The 21371-nt window shown below is 40.3% G+C and overlaps 1 protein-coding gene across 1 annotated transcript in view; it reads right to left on the reverse strand.

Annotated features, from left to right (window-relative positions):
* CPE (carboxypeptidase E) overlaps nt 1–20116 on the reverse strand; it is a 58666-nt gene extending 38550 nt beyond the window's left edge. The window contains exon 1 of the mRNA XM_074822877.1: nt 19770–20116. Coding sequence (XP_074678978.1) covers nt 19770–20070 — 301 coding nt within the window. The 5' untranslated portion in view covers nt 20071–20116. The remainder of the gene's footprint in view (nt 1–19769) is intronic.
* Between the last annotated feature and the right edge of the window lie 1255 nt (nt 20117–21371).

Genomic DNA, 21371 nt, shown 5'->3' on the forward strand with positions numbered 1-21371 from the left:
TTCTAAAAATGATAATGTTTAGTAATTGACTAAAAACACTTCTTAATTCATTGTTTGCATTCCACTCATCAGTGAAATGTAATTCCATAGAGTGTATCTACAAACACTGATTATGATTCCTGGTTCCTGAGGAAATCCCACAGAGACACAGGTTTGAAACCACAGTCATGACATTATGACAACTTTATGAGTTGACATGTCAAATGTAGTTCAGCACTTACATGGGAAAAATCAAAAGGTCAGGGATTTCTTTCCAGAGTTCTGATTGAAAAAAATAACATAATAACAATGTAAAGAAGGAAGGAACAGGGAAAAAAATTTAAAATTCTAGTTAAGTTTCATACTAACCTCCAAAATTTTCCTTGAAGAAAGAAAACATGAACTAAATCATAATAAGTATAATTATATTCAATTTGATTACTTTAATAAAATATATTTATTTTAATTATTAGGAACATGTGAAAAAACCCATTTTAAGTTGAATAATATAGTGGCATCAACAAGACAATGGGAACATACAACACCATCTTTGTGATATCACCTAGGGACATTATTTCACACAAAAATATCACGGAAAACCTAATAACAATAATGTCATCAGCACTGACAAAGCAAGACATTTCAACAAAGAAGATTTCTTTCCTTGCCTATTTTCACAGAATACCTGGATATTACAATATGTCCAATCTCACTGGGAATGAATGCCTCACACTGCCAAAGATCATCTCTTTCTGAGGGTGTCAACATAATAAATTCATATCTGTCCTCATTAAAAATGCTGTGACACTTCCTTAATGAATGGGTTGTTTATCCTGATCCTCTCTGCAGATTCGAATTTCAACAACCATACTGCATGAGGAAATCTTGTAAATGGAGGTGTGACAGCAGCATGGACAAATTTAATCTACCTAAATGGGTGACAACAGTGATGAAGATGCAGGTTTAAGCACAGGCTAGCAATACGAATAAGCACCCCAAAATCCCTGTCAGCTCAAAACACCCTCAGGGAAACCTCTATTAACATATTTTCATCAACATCATTGGATTCAGCCACTGGACTAAAAGTATAAGCATACTTTCTGGTACAACTGTACTTTTAGTTAATTGGTAGACACCCTATAAAGGGATGGGTTATTCTCTCTTCTGAATAAATTTGTCCTCCACACATATATATTATCCATATATCAATAATTAAAAATAATGAAGTTGTCCTTGAATGTCTTCTTAACTCTTTAGCAATTTTAGAGTCTGAGTCTTGGTAAATAGGCTTGCCATGATTCGCCAGAGTAAACAAAACTGAACAATTCTCACAACATGGACAGATCTCTTTAACTGGCATCAAAACACTTCCTTCTCTTTTGATATAGCCTACAGAAAATCCTTCCTAGAACAGTGGGCACTCAGTAAACATTTTCTGCTACTGCATTGTAATTGTTCACATAGCAACACACTAACACTCTTGGGAGAATTTTGTTTCTTTTTATCTAAAGAGTTTTCACAGACTAACATTAGGTAGGTTCTTTTATTTCTTTTCTCTATTTGTAGAGAAATAAATAAAGCAGTTATTCAAGATAGACTATATGCCTCTAACCTATCTGCTCTTACCCCTTCAATACATGAGAAAGTTTTAGAAAGTTACCTTTGATATTTTTGTTCCCATTCTCTAAGACCACTTCCTTTTTGAAGTTATTTATGTTTTTCCCTTTGAAATTACTGAATTGCAAACAAAGCAAGCTCTTGACTTAAACACAGTTTAAGCTTAGTGGATCTTAAAGGCTTTTGAGCCCAATGTGAACATTTGAAATTCAGTTTTCTGGGGGTATCTTTCATTCTGCCACCTACCAATGGTGTTCTGGTTTGCCTTGATCCTCTGGTGAGACAGGACCACTGTGTCTGTAGTGTTAGAGATACTGGCCTCACTCTTGCAAATCAAGCAGGCTGATCTGAGAAACCTCCCCTGAGTACATTGTAACTTTTCAGAGTTGCCACAAAGTTCAAAAGATCTTTTTCTACAACTTATAATAATGCTTGAAGTTTTGAAAGATGGGTCAACATATGCCAGGAAATCACCTGCAAAAAGACTTAATAAACAACTGGAGAATTCTGATGCACCATGCAAGAATGGCAAACTGAGACTTGAATTTCAACTGTACTTTCATGCTTCAAACTCTGATTCATAGTTGGGTAATTTTACATGTTTATTAATTTTTATTCAAACTATATTAGAAAAAAAATCTCTTTCTTCAAGGTGAAACCTTGCCACTGGAGAATTATGACCACTCCAGGAAAGATCACTCCACAGTCTTGACCAATCCAGAAAATCAAGAAATACAAATAAAAGACACAAGACTTGTGATTTTTCATATTTCAAAGTCAAAAATATTTTCTTTTAAAAACCCACAAGACTGTCATGATTTTTATATGGATAATATTATTTCTCTTTTCCTCTTCTGGTAATTTTTCACACAGCAAAATTGAAAGGGATAAAAAAATACATTTTTGTTTTGTAAGGCTTTAAAAATAAAAAAAAAAAAAGCTGTGGAAAGAGTTTCTTGTTTGCTTTGGGTTTTTTTGTTTTTTTTAATTCCCCCAAGAGTTTAGTAAAAAAGACTGGGTTTTGAAGTAATTTAAAATTATAATTGCTACTAAGGATAGCCAAGCAAACAGGAAAGAAAATCAATCAGAATATCAATTTTGCACACACTGAAGACCATGAAAGCCTTGCTAATAACATCAGGAAAGGCAGAACGTGTAGAAATTAGCTATGTAACTGACTAGAAACAAGAGAAGGGCATGGGCTTCATGTATTGTAGCTGTTGTTAAACCTCTGACTGTGCACACTATTAACAATATAAAACAACTTACAACACAAGATCAGGCACAATTGTGTGTTAATTTGTATCTGTATATTATCTTCAGATGATCCGAATTTGCTTATTGAACGGAAGAATTAACAAAATCTCAAAACCACTGGTTGTCTCTTGGCCTGCTCTTCCCGTAATAACTCAGAAGTCCCCATGAGACTTCCCTGCCATGGTCAATAAGTGCCATCAGTGATATTTTAATAATGTTAAAAAAGAACATTTGCCATGCTGCTTCTCAAATTTTCATATCATCACTTTATGAAAAGGTAATTGCAGCATGAATATGAAGGCCTGAAAAGTTTACCTAGAATGTAGTTTTTACTGTGGAATCCTACCTAAAATAAGGACTAGCATAAGTTTTTTTCCAGTCTTTTAAATTTACTTTCCCCTCTTGAGTATTCAAGGAGCTTTAAAGATCAGCTCAGCAATTACCCCACTGATTGGTGAACCTTCACTTCCACATTGATAAGCTTCTGCTACAGCTCCCAAGAAACAGATCTTCTATGCAGCCAATGGTTGAGAGTTTTCAATTTTCCCTTCTACAAGGAAGATTTTTGATATAAAATGTACACATATACATTAATACACACATGCAATCACATATGATTTAAACATATTACACATTATTTGATATCATTAGTAATGTCTTACGAAGGCACATATAGCCCACCCTCTCGTCTCACTTCCACAGTGCTCAACAGTGTAGGTAATACATTAAACTCTGGATCCCTTGCTGTCACTGGCAAAGCTTCAGTGGACTTCATTGTGTGCAGAACTGAAACCCATACAGACTTTCATGCTATTTCATTTTGACTGCTTTCCTGGAAGACACATTCATCACTGTAAACCAGTTAATGGGAAAGCTGGAAGAAATAACTCTTGACATACACTTCTTGAAATGCACATAGTGCGCTTCTGATAAACTGTTTCAAAAATTAAACGTGTATTACCCAATTTGACAAGTAAACATAAATAAAAATTACGCTTCATTAATTTCAATGTATTTTGAAACAACAGAGAGTTACACAAGGGCAACTAAAGGCAAAGTAACAGAAAAGCAGGATGACTGTCTTGAAATCAACCTATCCCTCACCTAAAGCAGAGGGAAGAGGGAAGATCCACACTCCTGTTGACTCTGCACATGAAAATCTCAATAACTAAATCAGCATTTTCCTGTAAAAATATTAATTATCACAATGTTTTGCTTGCTTGCTTCCATTCCTATATGCTAGGTAAGACCCTGTACGCTTACTGCCCCTTGCACTCCCATGCTCTTATGCTCGGAGATTTCTATTCAGGCACTAACTGCAATGACAGATCCCAGTTTATTACAGTTTGCAGTCTCATCATCAGCTGAACCCCTGATGTCATTATTTGTCTATTCCTTTTATGTATATAAACATAAATGGGATTTCTATCTCCGTTCAAAGCTTTGAAAGGGACATTTAATGACAGGGCTATAAATGGCAGAGGAGGATCCCTGCCTGTGGTTTCTCTCTGGCATTTTTAATGTACATTTCTTTTTACAGCCACAGCTGCTTCAATTTTCCTGACATTCTGCTGGAGATCCTCCTACAGAAAGGGCAAGTTCTTCTCTAAACCACAATGTTATAAACAGATTGCTGACTAACATCTCATGTTCTTGTTGTAAATTACAGCTACAGCATCCTTCTAGACAGTACAATCTTGATACACCCTATAATGCAGCCTTAAGGCTGGAGAAAACTGAAAGTCTACAGAATCTGTAGCAAAACCACATTTTCTTTAGTCTTTTCCGCTTCCTCTATTTCACCTTTGCTGTATTTTGAGAAGTAGCTTTTAAAAGACAACTGCAGTGATTAAAAAACAAACAAACAAACAAAAAAAAACCCACAAAAACAAACAATTGAGGAATAGAAGGATAGGAATAGTGAAAAGAAAGAAGGAGGATGAAAGGAAAGAGAAAAATGTTTTAAATTAATCCTTATATCAAAAAAATACATGCCATTCACATCTTTCTAGGGTGCAATGAGTTTAAATTACAACTGGGACCTCATAAGGGTTTCCACCTACATTTGTTATACCAGCAATAGGCTAAGGTCTATCTAACTCAATGTCCATACAATTACTTTTAATAGAAATAATCTGGAAAGTGCTCCTAGATGACAGGCACCAGCAATAAGCAAATTGTAAACTGTTCACTCTGGATGATCACCTGTCCTTTGCAAAATACAGCCCTCTTTCTAACTGTTTAAGAGCATGATGCTCAAGGTTCTGCCTCACCACCAGTCTGTTTTATGCTGGGAAAAACACATGAGATCTGTGATATATATTTAAAGCCATTTAAAGTAAATTTTGCTACCAAGTGAATAAGGAACTCATAGAGATACCAGGCTCTGTACTAGCCAGTTCTTACACAGGGGATGAATAAGAGTAGACGACAATGCCACCAGTCATTAGAGAGGATCCTAAAGAACCCTTAAGCAGGACCTGTAACAGGAGATTCCACCTCCTCCGGCTGTGTCAAATCTTTTTTTTGGTTTAGATTATCCTAAGCCTTTCAGTTCCTAGGAAAGAGAAAATGAAAAACGGATTGGACTGCACTAACCAATATCTCTAGTTTCTGTGGTGTTTGGGCAACACAGACATCAAAAGATTCTCTCTCACAGATTCCCATGAGCTGTGCAAGCACTGCTGCTCCAGGGTCCCAGAGGGTGAACTGAGGTTCAGGCAGAACAAACGCCCTTCTCTAAAGTTGCAGAGGAAGTCAGAGGTATAGATGGGCACTAAATCTTTGTCAAGTCTTAGAGTAATACCTAAGCACTCCAGAGTGACTTTATATAGAGATTTCACTCGGGTTATAGGAATAGCATTGGAATGCTATCCAAAGGTGCAATTTACCTGGAACAAAGTTTAGGAAGCACAAATCTAATAGCAGCTCTGTTTACATTTAAACAGAGCATTTCTGGAGCCTTTTATTGATTCTTTGTACAGGAGACATTTCACCTTCTGACGATTCAGCTATTTCTAACTACGGGTTTCTGAAATTGCCCCCATAATATGGAATTATATTAATTAATCCACTGAATATAGAAAATTTATTGTTAAAATAGATCTGTTGGATCTACAGAGTTATTGTAATGGTATTGTCATTAGTAATTGGCATTAGTAATTTATGGTTCGTTGTTTCAAAAGCACATTTCCATATCATTAGTCTTCAGGGCTACCAATAAAATAAACCACAAAATATATGATAAATCTATCTATGTTCATTCCACTTCACATTAACAATAAATTTAAAGAACTGTTGGACACTCCAGACAAGAAAGCCTAGTTGCAACTATTTCAATTTCAGAGACTCCAAGTCACCAGGCTTTGCAACTCAGTATAATGTTGTATAGTTCAAGCACTATTCCAGATGCTACTGTTTCTCAATTCTATCATCTTTCCTCACACTGAAATAATCTGTCAATAGTTTAATCAGCTGCAGTAGGCTCATTTAAGTGCTATGGAAATGCAGCAAGAATAGAAGCAGCATTCCATCCTTGGAAATGAACGGAAAGGAGAAAGAAAAGTACATTTCCAGACTATAAATACTGGTATGTCAAATTTCAGTATCTGGAGAACTGAAACAAACCAAATACTGTGAAGGAATCTGGCCAAAATCAGTGGCTTCAGAAATTAAGTACAAATAATTTTCAAGAAACTATAACTTCTGATTATAAAACTGGAAAGCAGTTAGCCTACATTGCTAAGGGCATCCAGGAGGCCCCTTGTGCCAAACGGTAGAGGTGGCTTACACCCTCGTTCCTCAGGGCTAGTCCCATCTGATCATACCCATGGTTGGACAAGGCTACAATGGGTCTCACAGAGTGTCTTTAAGAAGTAATTACTTGTGGGTTTATCTAGTTCAAAGCGCCTGCAATCATGTGAAGGCTGTGTCACAGCCTCTCAGGCTGATTTTAATAGTACAACACTGTGAAAGTGTGTGGCATACCCTGGGTGTGTCGTGAGAGTAGGTAGATGTATGTGATGCTCTGAGACATGACAAGGTAACACGAGAAGACTGCTCAGGGACAACAGCAGCAAGCAGTCCTGTCCATATCACTGTGGGGTGGGTCTTGGGGTGGATTGATCCCCAAAACTGCGCCCAAACTTTGTCTCAGAGAGAACTGGATGACTGGCTTCAAAAAAAAACCCAGGGAGAAAACTGACTTGCAAACAAGGAGCTGAGGGTTGGGAGTGGGCTGGGGAGATAAATTATTTGGCTTTCTTCATGTGCCCTATATTCATTCTGACAGAGTTAAAACAGGACTAAGCTGTAAAAACATTAAGCATCAAATGTAATCATTCTAAAGCTATTTAAGGGAGCTAGGACATCCACAGCTATATATTTTTTGGGTCTTGCATTTGAAGTGAAAGTATACAAAGAATTTATTTTGGCATCAAAGTCAGAGCTCCAGAATAAAAGCTTAAAACCTAAAGGTTTGTGAAACAGATCCCAAGTCCTTGTTTCATTTTATTATTGTACTACATACCACATCATCAATATCCAATGAATATCACATCAATATCTGTAGACAAGTGTTACACAGCTGCAGAAGATCATTATGAATGCTTTCCATCAGTAACTTCAGAACACCGGTAACTTGAGAATCTAAAAATGCTCTATTCCTATGCTTTCACAGTGTTTATTACCAAGATTTAACTTCAAATTCAGTTCGGTTTTAAGTCTGTCCAGGAGAACAAAGCCTCCAGCTAGTTTTCACTCCAGCCACTTTTCCTATGATGCTCAGCCCACAGACAGACCTCTACACTGGACCTCATAAGCTCAGACAGGAACATTTTCTGGCTATTATTTGGTCACTTTGTAACTACCCATTTCTGTCTGTGGAAAAACTCTTGAGAATAATTAAGTATCATGATAATAATTATCAAAAAAAAATAGTGAAAATTTACAAGCATCTGAGGAATGACAGCACTGTCATATAAGCTCCTTTGGAAGATAACTCCCACTTGAGAATGGTATTAAGGAAAGCAGATGAAGACTCACAGCTATAAATAGATCAAAGATAAGGTTTATGTTAGTCTCTACAAACTGTTTTTCTTATCACATACTTTGCTACAAAATATGTTTTCAATGGTATAGTCAAACTTAAAGAAAATATTTCTTCTTGAAAGCATAGACTCTGAAGTAACATAGAGCGGCTCTGTTTGGTTAGACCTTATCTTGTTCATTAACTCTATGGCATACTTTGCCGTAATACACAATATGATGAGCAACATGATCTCATGCTTGTTCAAGGTGGTGGAGCTGTAGCTCCCAAGCAGCTTCATAGTGTACAGTGAAAAGGCTTATTTTTGAAAAGAAGAATGTAGCTGTCTGCACATACACACCTGAAGAAACATGCAAAAGTGCATGTTTGTGCAGTGAATACTTTAAATGTGTGCTGAGCATAAAACAAACTTCTGAAATTCCCCATGTCGCTTCCCAAAGCCCCACTTCATCTCTGTATGTGCTGTGACTTTTCATAATATTTTTAGTGCATGGGGCAGCTTTGCAAAGACTTCTTAACTTTCATAACTTGTCTTACAAGCATAAATCAAACCATGTTGGCCAACTCTTTCCATAACAAGAACTGCACCTTTAAATACCACTAATGCCAGATGGTCTCAGCATATAAAGCAGCATGAGACAACATATTAATGCTACTCAAACAAGCAACTTGTGCTAGCAACAGACCAATGAAATCAGTCTCAGGCTGCTAATCCGCTCTGTCTCCATGGCAACATCTATTTCAGACAATTCTTCAATTTTCAAGTCAGATGAGCTTGTTGGCCCTTAAACTTCTCTATTCAGAGGGTCTTCTGTTGTCAGGTACTTTTTCACTTTGTATTGGCTACTGTTATAATACAGAATTTATTTTTACCAGCTGCTCCATGAAGTATCAAGGAACAGATGCTCCTCTGTTTCTGTTTATTTATAGACTTTTCCACTAAAGATTTGTACTATAAGACTTCCATTAAAGGTCTGTACTATTTATTTCCACTATGGATTTGTTCCCGTAACTGTAACACAGGGAAACCTTACAAATATAGATGTCTGTGTTGTGACTCTACCTACCAGCACTGGAAGAAAAGGAAGAATTGGTACCTTCTTCATACTCCTCTGCTATCAAGGCAGATACTTAAAAAAAAAAAAAAAGAGTGTATCTACCTAACAGGTAAACAGGGAGAGAAACTCTTGACGACTCCTCACCATCTCTCAGTTAGCATAGCTGAGTCAGCACAAATACTGGGGCTATTTGCTCAGAGGGAAAAATCTGACAGGAAGCCGGTAGGAACCGCATCTTAAAGATAGATCAAATGCTGAACGACGTGCTATCTATCAAGTACCTACATACGGGGTACATGGCATAGCCACATGCTAACCTGCATCACAGAAGATGAGAACCTAGGCACACAGATGAGAACCTGAAGCATAGCAAGAGAATGTTCTTATCCAGACAGATGAAGAATACACAGCAGAGCCAAGAAAGAAGCCAGACATCCTTTATCACAAAACCACTTTTCCTCCCTGTGAAACAACTTCCTACAATGACAATGCTTAAAGTTTAAACACGCGACAGCCCAGGTCCCAACCCCACATCTTTATTCTTCTCTCCATCTCACTATGTACTGATGTCACCAAAAAGAATGAAGACATTTCATTCAGAAAGGCATAAACAGTGATCACTCATTCCTTAAATGCAGGCTATTACAGAATCAAAGTCACATTTAGCCTTCTTTCTTAAGGGCATGCACACAAATTGGCTTGAACATTAGTATTTATAAACCTCCTGATTATAATGAAGTTTCAGATGTACAGCTCCCACTGACTTCAGTTTGATTTGTGGATGCTCAGCAGCTGGATGGGAGGAGAAATTAAAGCACTGTCTAGTCTATATGAGGTGAAGATCTGACATGGAGAGTCAGCTTACCATAGTCATAAAGCCCCTTTGAAGTAATGATTTTTCACACGTGTAAAAAGTGTGTATTTAGCTCTTAGACTCACACCAATTTTGCTTATAGTTCTAGAACTGTGGTTTTGTACAATAAGCCAAGACGCAGAGCCAGCCAAGACTACAAAACATTCAATTTAGCATAAGAAAAAAGGTTAATTTTGAATCATAATTGTGCAAGGAATATGCCTTTCATAATACTGAGGGACAGTAATGTGTGAAGGACAGTCACACTGTGGGCTCCCTTTACTTTTGAGGGACACAAAAAGACATCCAAATGACGTCTTGCAGCTACAAATCTCAGGGGAAAAACATGCAGTGACCCACACACATTGTTATCTAGTTACGTCTAATGTGATGGTATCGGAAAAACAACTACACAAAAAGTTTTGATCTTTGAAATGACTCGCTGTCCTTCCACTTTCTTTGTATCTTTCAACTATTATTAGTTGTATTTCTCATAGCAAAGTACTGCATGATTTCTCTTTTGTTTGGAGAACTAATATGGCAAAGGTCCAGGTCATACTTTCTAGATACCAAAAAAATCTACCAGATCATTAGACTGGTATACCAGCAAGCATGTCTTTGCCAAGAAAACAGCTCATTAAACCTTGGCTAGTCAGACGTCCCACCTGATCAAACAATTTTTTCCACTCGGCTTTAAGGCAGATCCATACCTAAGGATAAGTATTCAAAATGGCATACGATGGCTGTTCTCACTGTAGGCAGACTCTACAGCCAGAGCAGTATCTTTCTTTGGTCATAAATCAGACAGCTCACGCTCCACAGTCATGAAAAGCTCCATACAAAGAACGACTATCTCAGCTTGCCCCATGGGACTTAATTTGCGAGCAAACAAGGATGTCAGGTTTTGCTCATAATTCTGTATTGAACAACTAGCAGGAAGCAGCTACTATCTTACAGTTATAAATGTCTCACTTCAAAAAAAGAATTAATTAAAAACAAACATTTACTGCCTTCAAACAAGGGTTTATGATTCAAGATTCTCTCTTACCTGGCCATTGTAGCTACACACACACATTTCTAACGCATGCCTTTGTATTGACCCAAACCCCAGAGCCCTCTGACAATCACTCTGTTACCTGCTGCTGTCACAGGAAGATGTGGCCAGTGCTGATTCAGCTAGAACTGCAGGAAACCTCCAATCCAAAGGGAAGGGCACTATGGACCAAGACCGCACTTTTAGTCTAGAGTCCTCATCCCCAACAGTGCCCCTGAAAGGAGTAAGCAAGGCGACTGCTTCAGCGTCACAGGGCAGATAGCACATCACCAGCACATACAGTCATTTCTTCATAACATGGCAGAACTCCGATTCCAAAATCCCAAATCCCAGCAAGTCAAGCTGTTTTTTCCAGCGCTGTTGCTCTGCAGAGCTCCAGTACAGCACCAGCTTTCAACCTTATACATGAGATAAAGCGTGCAGATCTGGTAGCCAAAAGAACTCAGATTCATGTCACATGGCAAATCAAACCTGCCCACTCTGCTACCATTTTACTGATAAGGATGTCTTCATTTAGCCTCAGCATATCAGAAAGTAAGCTTCAAACATAACATCCCAGTCCCACTGAATTCACTGAACCCTGGCTTTTGATGTGCAACTTACTCCAAAATGAAGTATATAGGCTTTATTCCACTGCTCATAACTCTACCCATCATTTTAATTAACTGACCCAGAAGCCTTAAAGTACACACTGCAGTTTTCACTCTTCCTTGAATCCACAAAATGTTGAAGGGAATTCAGCTACAAACCTTCCTTCCAGTTCAATTCCCAACTCAATGGAAAAAAAAAAAAAAAAAAAAAAAAAAAGCAAGAGTCCGTGGTAATACATGCGTGAGACTTCTGTTTAAAAAGAAAATGTAGACCAAAAAAAGATGACATATGACTTTTTTTTTCAGGAGGAACATGAAATAAAATAGGTATGAAGACTTAACAATATAAATTAATCTGCTGAGAAAAGACCAGATAAGGTTCATAAATAGTATGTTTCACAAAGCAAGCATATAAAGCACAACAAGGTACTTTAGATGATGACACACAAAGGCTTGTTATTCATCAGGTCTTAACCATAAGCTCTTGCACACGTTCCTAAGTTAGAAGCCTGCCCAGTGTTGGATAGACATTTTCAGAGGGCACTGCAGCCCAATGAAGAGTTTACCTGCTAAACAGCAAAGCGAGGTTATAGCATAAATATGCATGCACAGCACGTAGGCTTCTAAATTACGTACCACCTTTGAAAACAAAAATTAGGTGGAATGAACATAGAACTAATTCTAAATTAGTCTTAATTCTAGATTGTTGTCTGAGCATAGTAGCAACTCCATTGTTACAACCAAAAACTTGTGTTTATTCTGAAATAGGAAGAACTGTCTTGCCGTTTTCACCCTTGTGTAATTTAAAGGCTTGAGATATTGATCATTACATTATAGAAAAATAAACAGCTTCTCCTAAATAAAATAAATTAAAAATTAATGTAATAATGAGGTCACTTTTTGGTAAGTCACACAATTACAGCTTACTGCCTTTAACAAAATGTCTCACAAAATCTTAGGAAATCCCTGCACTTTATAGCCTTCTCACTAATTCTCTGGAGCTTGCATTAATGTCACCATAATAAAACATCCCTTTAATTCAAGCCAACAACAAAACAGGCTCACCTCCTGTTTTCACTGGGAACTGTTAAGGCATTCTGCAGAAGTGGGAGGTGATGACAACTCTTCTCTTTAAAAGAAATTAAAGTAATCGACTCTTTCAAAAGGAGTGGGATTGTCAAAACCAGCCTGGGTCAGCTCAACAAACTCTGAATGCTCTGCATACTCGAGCTAATTCTAAGCCTGAAAAATAAAACAACTGCCTTCTGTGGAGTCATGTTTATTCTTAATGATTACAGCCCTTTTTACTACAGCTTGTTTGCCCTTTGTGTTATTCCAGCAAAGAGAAATTTCTGAGAGGTGGTAGCTGTGTTTTCACAGGTAGCACTCAGCCTCTCTTAAAAATGATCTAACAAAAAGGGAAGTCTTTAAATACTTCTGCCAGTGAAGCAATTTGGAGTAAGGACATTGTATCTCTAGGAAACACTGCAGAGACTGCCTAGCACAGCTGCCTCACCACACTTATGTGAATTTCCATTGACTTCAATGGGATCGTGAATGGCATTAACAATTAGCTGCGAATGTGACCTATAAAGGTGCCTACCTCTCCTTGATTTTCACCAGTTTTGTAAGCACGTTTTTCTCTTGGTGTTCTACACCTCTATTTTTAGCTGAACATTAAAACTGAAATAGGATGAAATAATATTAAGGAAATATTATTTATTTAAGAAAGAAAATATTAAGGAAGAAAAATCTATTCTCAAAAAACTGAGTGTTACGAAGTACATTCTAAAAATACAAAGTTATTCAAGGTTCTTAAAAATAAAACAGATACTTTTAAAAAACTCACTCTGCATGTACAGACAGCCATCTTATTGCCAGCAAATCTTACAGCCCTCCCAAGACCTGTGCAACCTACACAGTCTGTGAAGGACACTGGACATCCCACTCTGAATGCAGGCAGCACTAAAATCGTGCTGCCAGAGACTACCCCAGGCCAAATCCTAGCTAGGAGACTCCAGGGGGACTACCCTAAACGGCACTACAGCCCGTAAGGGATTTCACTGGAAAGTTAATTACAGACTCTTAGTCTTCTGCAGAATGAGTGAGGTACAACCAGCCCCAGATTTGCACTCCCAGAAGGCGAGTCGGTAGTGTAGCCCCTGCAGTGTTTGATGGGGAAGCCAGAACGTCCTCACAAGCTCTGAAAGAAAATCTGTTCCCTGATGCACAAAGGAAAGAAAAAATCCAAATGCAGAAGGCTACGTGAATAACAGGTTCAACCATGTTTTATTCTGCATTTTATTTTAAACATCCCTGTAGAGACACCAGCAGCTGCCCTGCTCGTGCTCTCGGTTTGGCACTGCAGGTGCTCCTGTTACTCTGCTGCCTGAAGAGCATCTCACCTTTAAAGAGGATTACAAATGTAAGCCATGAGAGAAGGAGAGAAGCTGAACCACAGCCGACAGAAAAATGTGACACCATAACCTGGTCAGCACGGCAACTCCTGTACTCCTGATACAAAGTGTTTTGCTTATTTTCACTCATTTACAGCCCCTACCCTTATGCAATGCAGCTGGATGAATATGACTTCGGTGCACTCTCATTTACCAGCAATCAGCCCTGTATCCTTCAACACCTCCCTTCGGAAAGGGAAAGGTAGATGACTGGCCACTGATAAAAAACGGTGTTTGCTTAAACCTCAAGCATGCAAAAATTAGGTTTGCTCTCTAATATCTAGATTTAATAACAAGCTCTTGCCATAGACAATTTGTATAAATGCTTTGCACAACTTGGAAACACTAACAAGGCCCATCAAAGAGCTCACAAGATTTTTACTTGCAAATTCCGAACGTAAGGAAAAGAAGCTTTAGAAAATCAAGTGCAACGAATTGTAAGTGATAATATTAGAACAGCTGCATCTGATGACATCACCATAACCAAGAGACAAGCTGCACGCTTTCTGACATCACCACTGCTAAAACACCCTGCCGCCAACCCAAGGGCTGCACTCGCCCGCCCAAAGCGGGGCAGCCCCCAGGACCCACAGGTGGTATCAAGTGGTCTCCCCGCTTCTGGGCTACCACGCTAAGGTGGCACAGCACCACGCTGGGCTGAAATCACGGCAGTCTCCTACATGGTTGTTTCTTCTTGCTGCTGTCGTTTCTCTTTGAAAAAGAGCAGCACTTGCTCACAGTTCTCTGTAATGACTGCACGGTCATTTAAATTACAATAATTTAAAAAATATTAAAAAATGAGTTTTGTGCAACAATGAAATACAAACATTACCAGCAACAATTTTTTTCCCTGTGAATTTGTTGGCTTTACTTTTCACAGTTTCTTACCACAGAAAGTATTAGGTCACCATGGCTGGTGCCACAGCTGAATGGGTGAGCACTTCAACGACAGAAAAAAACCCTAGGTATGGTTTCTGTATTAGTGGCCAGATCTTGGATTTCCCCATTCATTAATATAGAGTCGAGTCATGATTTTCTCTTTCAGTCACCCTTTAATTATGTTTTTGCAGGAAGAAACAGCTCCAGCACTGCAGGGCTGGAGTGTGAAATTGAGAGCCTAACACTGGGCGACTTTGCGGGGGCCAGTCAGGAGCTGCAATTTGGGAAATCAAGCAGCTTATTTAGGCTCAGTGCCAGCACTGACCCACCCAACCCATTTCCTCACCATGCCAAGGGGGGTCTTTGATAAAGTGACAGGTACAAGGATTAATGTAGCCAAACTGCACCTCATAAAATCAACTGAAGTCACACCCACAGGGTCCTGCAAATGCTCCAAGTCACAACTGTGCTGCTCACCTCATGCACAGTGTGCTTCTGCCTCACTGTCACACAATGTTTTGATGTTGTTCAAAACTGAAAAGTCCGAAGTACATCATTTTCTGGAAAATCAGATGTCTCGCTCAACTACAAACAAACCTTTTCCTTCTATTTAGGTATTTTTAAAGATGCTTGTGGGGAGAAGGATGAACAAGAAAATCATTAACACTGAAAAAAACTTCTAAATGAAATGCTGCTTTGAAAAAACATGAAATATTTTGTTTCCAAAATGCCGTTATTCTGATATTTTCAGGATTTCTGTTTCCTTTTCTCTAGCATGAACAATTTGATGAAAATGTCATTTGCAGACCATTTTGTTGTCACAAAATCTGTATTTTCATCCACCCTCTCTCCCCTCCATGCAAAGTAATTTTCAGAGCCTGTATCTGTAACACATGTAACTAGTCAATTAATAAGCCTTACTTTGAAGATATCTTCACAAAACTAAACACTGAAAAATAACCACTATAAGAATCTTAGTAATTTATTAAAAAAGATTAGGAGTTGAGAGAAGTTTTTATCTGCAATTTTTTCATGTAAACAGAAGAAACCGACCTAGGAATCTTGAAAGCGTCAGAATGTTTCATTTTCACATTCAAAGTGAAGAGGTAATAGAGGGGATTGATCTTGCACCACCAAAATCCATGGTACAAATGAGTCAGAAGTGGCAGCATGCCTAAACGAGTGGCTGAACATTAACGGTGGAGGAATGGCTTTTGGCATTAATCAATTCTAAATATATTTCATTGCTATCAAAGAATAGAAACTTATGCTCAAAATGAGCTTAGTTATGGTTGTTAAAAAAGCCTCAAGAGATCAGGATCCATTGGGTGTTTGTTCAACAGAACATCAGATATCCAAAGCAAGAGCCTCTCTCAGGAGTAGTCAGTATTCTCTTGCATCTGAGTTAAGGCAAAAAATTGTTTAGTTTGTCCCAGAAATAATCTGTGCTTTACTATCAACCGTCCTCCGTTTTCCTTTGGTGCACCATCAACTTCCCACAGTCTCTTCCTCCTCGCTTTATCCCACCTTGCCATTCACCATCTTCTGTCAACTTTGCCAATTTTTGGCAAGCATGGGGACAAAATTGTATTTTGATCACTTCCAGTCTAGGTTCATACAACCCCTTCTAGAGCTAACCACTGATATAGTCTTATTCAAGTCTTCCTTTGCCTTAACCATCTAAATCCCACCAACTCAAAGTGAGGTTATCTACATGGAACAGCTGCTTCAATATAAAACTGTTTATTAAAGTTCAAACATCTTCATCTCCTGGTTTTGCTTCTCCTTATTCAAGGGCTTCTTTTCCACCAGCAGTTAAAGGCTCTGATCTCCCATAAGGGTACAGTATCAGCCTAAAGAAACTGCTGCCACAAAAAAACAAAATCGCAAAACACTAGACCAAACTCTGTTTGGCATTAACCACGAGGGAAGCACAGGCAGCATGGTGTTCAAGTTTGCGGAGAAGGCAGCACATTCTCCAAGAATTTAATGTAGGATCAGAAACTTCAGGCAGTCTCACGCTTCTGGCATTTAGCATGTCCCTGGGAAGAGCTCAGTGAAGGCTCAGTTCGCGTCTTCCAAATGTCTAATCTGGGTTTCCAAGATTTGCCAAGACACTTTGTATGCTTATGCAAGAAACTAGACTGACTCATATGGAGTCTTTCTGGTTTCCAATGCAGGATCAGGACTTTAAAAAAAAAAAAATCCTCATAATGTATATTTACCCCAGAAAAAGATGAGGCCTTAACGATTTGTTCCAGTTGCTTCGTTCACTAAGAATTTGTTCCAGTTGCTTTGGAAGCCTAAAGTACATTTCTAAAATTTTCCTACTTCTCTCATGCGTTTTTTTCAAATACTGCACATATATTACAAACTCATTTCCAAAAATAGCTGATATTCTAAAATTAAAGTTGATTTATATGCTTGCATGCGATCAAAAGCATTTACACAGCGCTGCACGGCCATGTAATATGCGTGATTATGCAATGTATGCATGCATGTGCAGTATTTGATTTACTCAGTACAAAGACTCTTTGCTCAGTACAAAGAGTCTTTATTGATGCTCTGCTGACACTTTCCTGATTTATTTTGTCATCAACTTGCTCACTAAGTGAACAGAAACATTTTGTTGTTTTCGCAGCAGCTCACTAGATAATTCAGGTATCATCCCTGCATACTCACCAGGCTTCTAGAAGCATGAGCTCTCTACAGATGGTAAACCTATGAGCCACAGCGTATATTTCATTATACTTATATATATTTAAAAATAAACCTAGTGACACTTAGGATATCTTGTAGGAACAGATTATGTTCAGAAATAACAACTTCTTAGCCTGTTGTGAAAAAAGAAAAAATAACTACATGTATGTGTGTGTCTGTGAAATTCTATATCATTTTTTAATAACAGATGATGATAAATCAGGTCCTGATCCTGCAAACTTCAATCACTCAAAACATCCTTGTTCCTGTTGTTGCCCTGGGAATCAAGCATGGATGCTCAGAGTGAGCAAGGATTCCCCCTCAGGTACAAGCTGCAGAATCAGCCTTGCATTTCCTGCCAAGGCTGGTACAAGGCTCTACTTCTTTTACTGCACAGCTTAAAAAAGCTCACATAGAAAAATAAACAGTACTACCTTTTACTATCCAGTAGAAGAAAGGGCACTTTATTAAGAAGAAAACACCTTAATGCAATCGTTAGCATCGTATGTAGGTGCTTAGGCTCTGTAACAAAGCAGCAGGGGTGTTATCAATGCCTTTACAATTATTTCAAAGGAGCACAACCATAACTAGGCATGTGGTCTGGCTCACTGCTCTTCCTAAGAAGATCCTGAGTTTCTCTCATGTGCCGCTGCAGATAGCGAAAACTGCAGCAGTTCTCTGCTTTTTGAGAAATGCTCACAGTACCTTGCACAACGAAACTGAGGATTGAAATAAAACAACGAATTTGCTCTGGTTCAAACCCTGGTGAATCCTCTGCAAAACGCAGCATTTTCAGCATCCACCACTAAAGATTGCCAGGACTCATCACATTCCCTGACATGTGATTTTGGACATTACAACATGTGGCATTTTCAGCTATAGGGGTCCCTTTGTGAGGGATAGAGCACATTCTAGGAAATGCTTGACATTCACTGTAGCTTATATGTGGATGCAAACCATAGAAAATTTTCTGCATTTTGTTATCGCTCATTGGTACACAGTTGGATTCTCTTTTGCTCAGGCTCAATGACAAACCCTCTCTCACGTCACTGACACCAGCAGGAGAAGCAGTGTGTCTCTAGGAAGAGCCATGGCCCCACCTCAGATGCACAGAGTGCTCTTTTTGTCCCTGTTTCTGTTGGCTTGACAGAAGTGCCAAATAAATGAGCTGTAGCAACTGTCCCCTGACTGTAGCGCAAAGTCACAATAATAATTGCCTATCACTCTAGAGAGCAAATTACATGGTGGCAGTAGATTAATTCTTAGCTTCAGGATCACCCCCCGTATCAAGATGGCAACATACCACAAAGAAATTTTTCAAATTTCGCTGCAATTCCTACATTTTTCACTTCAAGACAATGCTTAGCTACCCTGACTACCTCTTCTCTCTTCCTTACGTCTGATATCCTACAATGTATAAGTTTTATCAGTAGCCCTAACACAGTCGGTAAAAATGTAAGTCCCTTGAGGATGCAAAGCGAGGTTATATTCAGGTCATAAAGCAGGACATTAAGCACCAATTGTATAGAGCAAATCCCCAGAGACCAACAGAAGCTACTTCTCCACCTAAAAAGCACAGAGTTCCAACCTGTTCTGTAACCTGCCAAGGGAAGGGTGAAGACGTGACTGCAGGTGGCTTATAGCTGGGCCTCAGGTCCTGAGCAGCTTTCAAGACTAAGCCTCTTCACGCAGAGACATAAGCGATACTATCAGTTCTGAAACTGGAAGCGATGAAAAACGCACCCTCGTAGGCGTCGAACAAATGCACGGCGTCAATCACATCCCCTTTTATAAAAAAATGCCTCAAACCCCAGGTACACATAACCACATACCCGAGACATCTGTGCAAAGCCCGCAGCGCGCCGCGGCGAGGCGGGGCCGCAGGCAGCCTGGCCGTGTCACGCAGCTCGCAGGGACACGGCGGCGCCTCACGCGTCCCCGGCAGTTCGGTGGTGCCGGGGAGCGAGGGGCCAAGGCCTCGCCCTCCCGCCCCGCCGCACCGGGGGTTTGCCTGCAGAGCGCGCCCATACCGGCGGCTGCCGCATCCTCTGAGATTCTGTGGGGAATTCAGCGCGTTTCTCTCTCTCGAAGGTGCTAAACCCCGCGGCAGCGGCACGAAGGCGCTCTGCGCTCAGCGCGGGCGACCACTGACACCCGGAACGGGGATATTTTAGGGACCGCGTCTGACCGCTGCCGCCGGACCCCGGGCCCACGGCAGCAGCCCCGCTACGCTCCGCCGCTACCTGCCGCGAGCTGCGGGCATCCCCTCCGCCCCTTACCGGGCTCATGCTCGCCGGGGCGGTCAGAGACCTCGATGACCAGGAGCTCCCGGCCCTCGGCGCTGCGCCCCACCGTGTAGATCCTGCTGATGGCGGGGCACTGCAGCCACACGGCCACCAGCGCCTCCCGCAGCTCGGCGTAGCGGTGGTACTCGAAGGAGATGCCCTCCTCGGCGCTCAGCCGCCGCCGCCGGCTGGAGCCCCCCGCCGCCGCCGCCGCCCCCCCCGCCGCCGGCTCCGCCGCCCGGCAGGCAGCCAGCAGCCCGCAGAGCGCCAGCAGAACCCGCACCCGCGCCGCCATCCCGCACTCCTGCCCGCGGCCGAGCAGCTGCCGCCGGCCCCGGCGGGAGGGACGGAGGGAGGGAGCGGGGGGCGGGCGGAGGCGGTGGCGAGGGGAGGGGAAGGGAGGGGAGGGGAGGGGAAGGACCGGCCCCTCCGCCCGTCTCCGCGGGCCGCGGCGGGGGGGAGCAAGAGCTCCTCGCGGAGGGCGGCGGTGGGTGCGCGGCCCCGCCGTGCCGGAGCCGCAAGAGGCGGGCGAAAGTCACTAAAGCTGGTGTCATCAATCAGATAAAAAAAAAAAAAAATCATTGGAAGGATCCATTGCTGCTTGATTTTATTCGGTGACATCCTTTTACCCTGCACGGCATTCCTGCAGTCCCGCCGAGTTAACCCACTGCCAAAAACCTGGATGAACAGAGTGCGCCATGCAAGATTCAAATAGTACTATTGCAGAATAAGACAAATGTATGTGATTGACCTCACAGGGAAAACTATATAAACAACCATCTAAAAGGTTCCCTTGCTTATCATCTATAAAGTAGCTTTGCGGCATCACAGAAAGCAAAGGATCACGCAAGATTTACTTTCCGATGCTGAGAATGCTTACTTAACGAGCACATCCCATTATGTTTAAAGGGAATGCCCTTGCGAGGAACCATTCACTGGATGCTAATAAATCACAGTCTCTTCTAGACCACAGATACGACAGGACTTCTGAAGCCCTCTGTTTTTTCAACCTGTTTTATAGGCATAAGTGTTTAGACTATGTCAAAACAGCCTGTAAAGGACAACTGATACAAGCAAAAGGCTAAATGCTAAAGAGCAACTTCTGTATCAGGGTGGTTTATTTTTATTATTATTTTTAAAGGACACAAAGCTTCACTGGAAAATTTTGAGAGGTTCAAAAGTTTGAAAAGTTTGAAAATCACACATCCAATTCATCCTTCTACAAACAGAATCTTGCCCCCAATAATTTAATACATGTTTTACCCTGATCTTCTAATCTAAAAGGGTGAGCCTGTATAACATCCCCTTCCATCACCAACTTACACCGAATCAATTTTCAGGAAGATTTGTTAAGCTTTTGTGATCCTATGGATATTTTCCCAAATTATGGTTTGCCTAGTTCCAACCAAGAAGATAATGGAAATAATGTCTTCTAGAACATCTTCATTGACGCTAGGTGATATACCAGCTCAGAAACTCATCCAGCAGCTGAAACTCAGACCTGAAAATGCAACTACTATATATATAAATACTTATAGATCTATTTCTCTATATTCACCTATACTTGTTATCTTTCAGTGTCCTGATTGTCAGTCC

This window comes from Strix aluco, chromosome 4 (assembly GCF_031877795.1).
Source record: "Strix aluco isolate bStrAlu1 chromosome 4, bStrAlu1.hap1, whole genome shotgun sequence".
In the NCBI taxonomy this organism is placed as follows: Eukaryota; Metazoa; Chordata; class Aves; order Strigiformes; family Strigidae; genus Strix; species Strix aluco.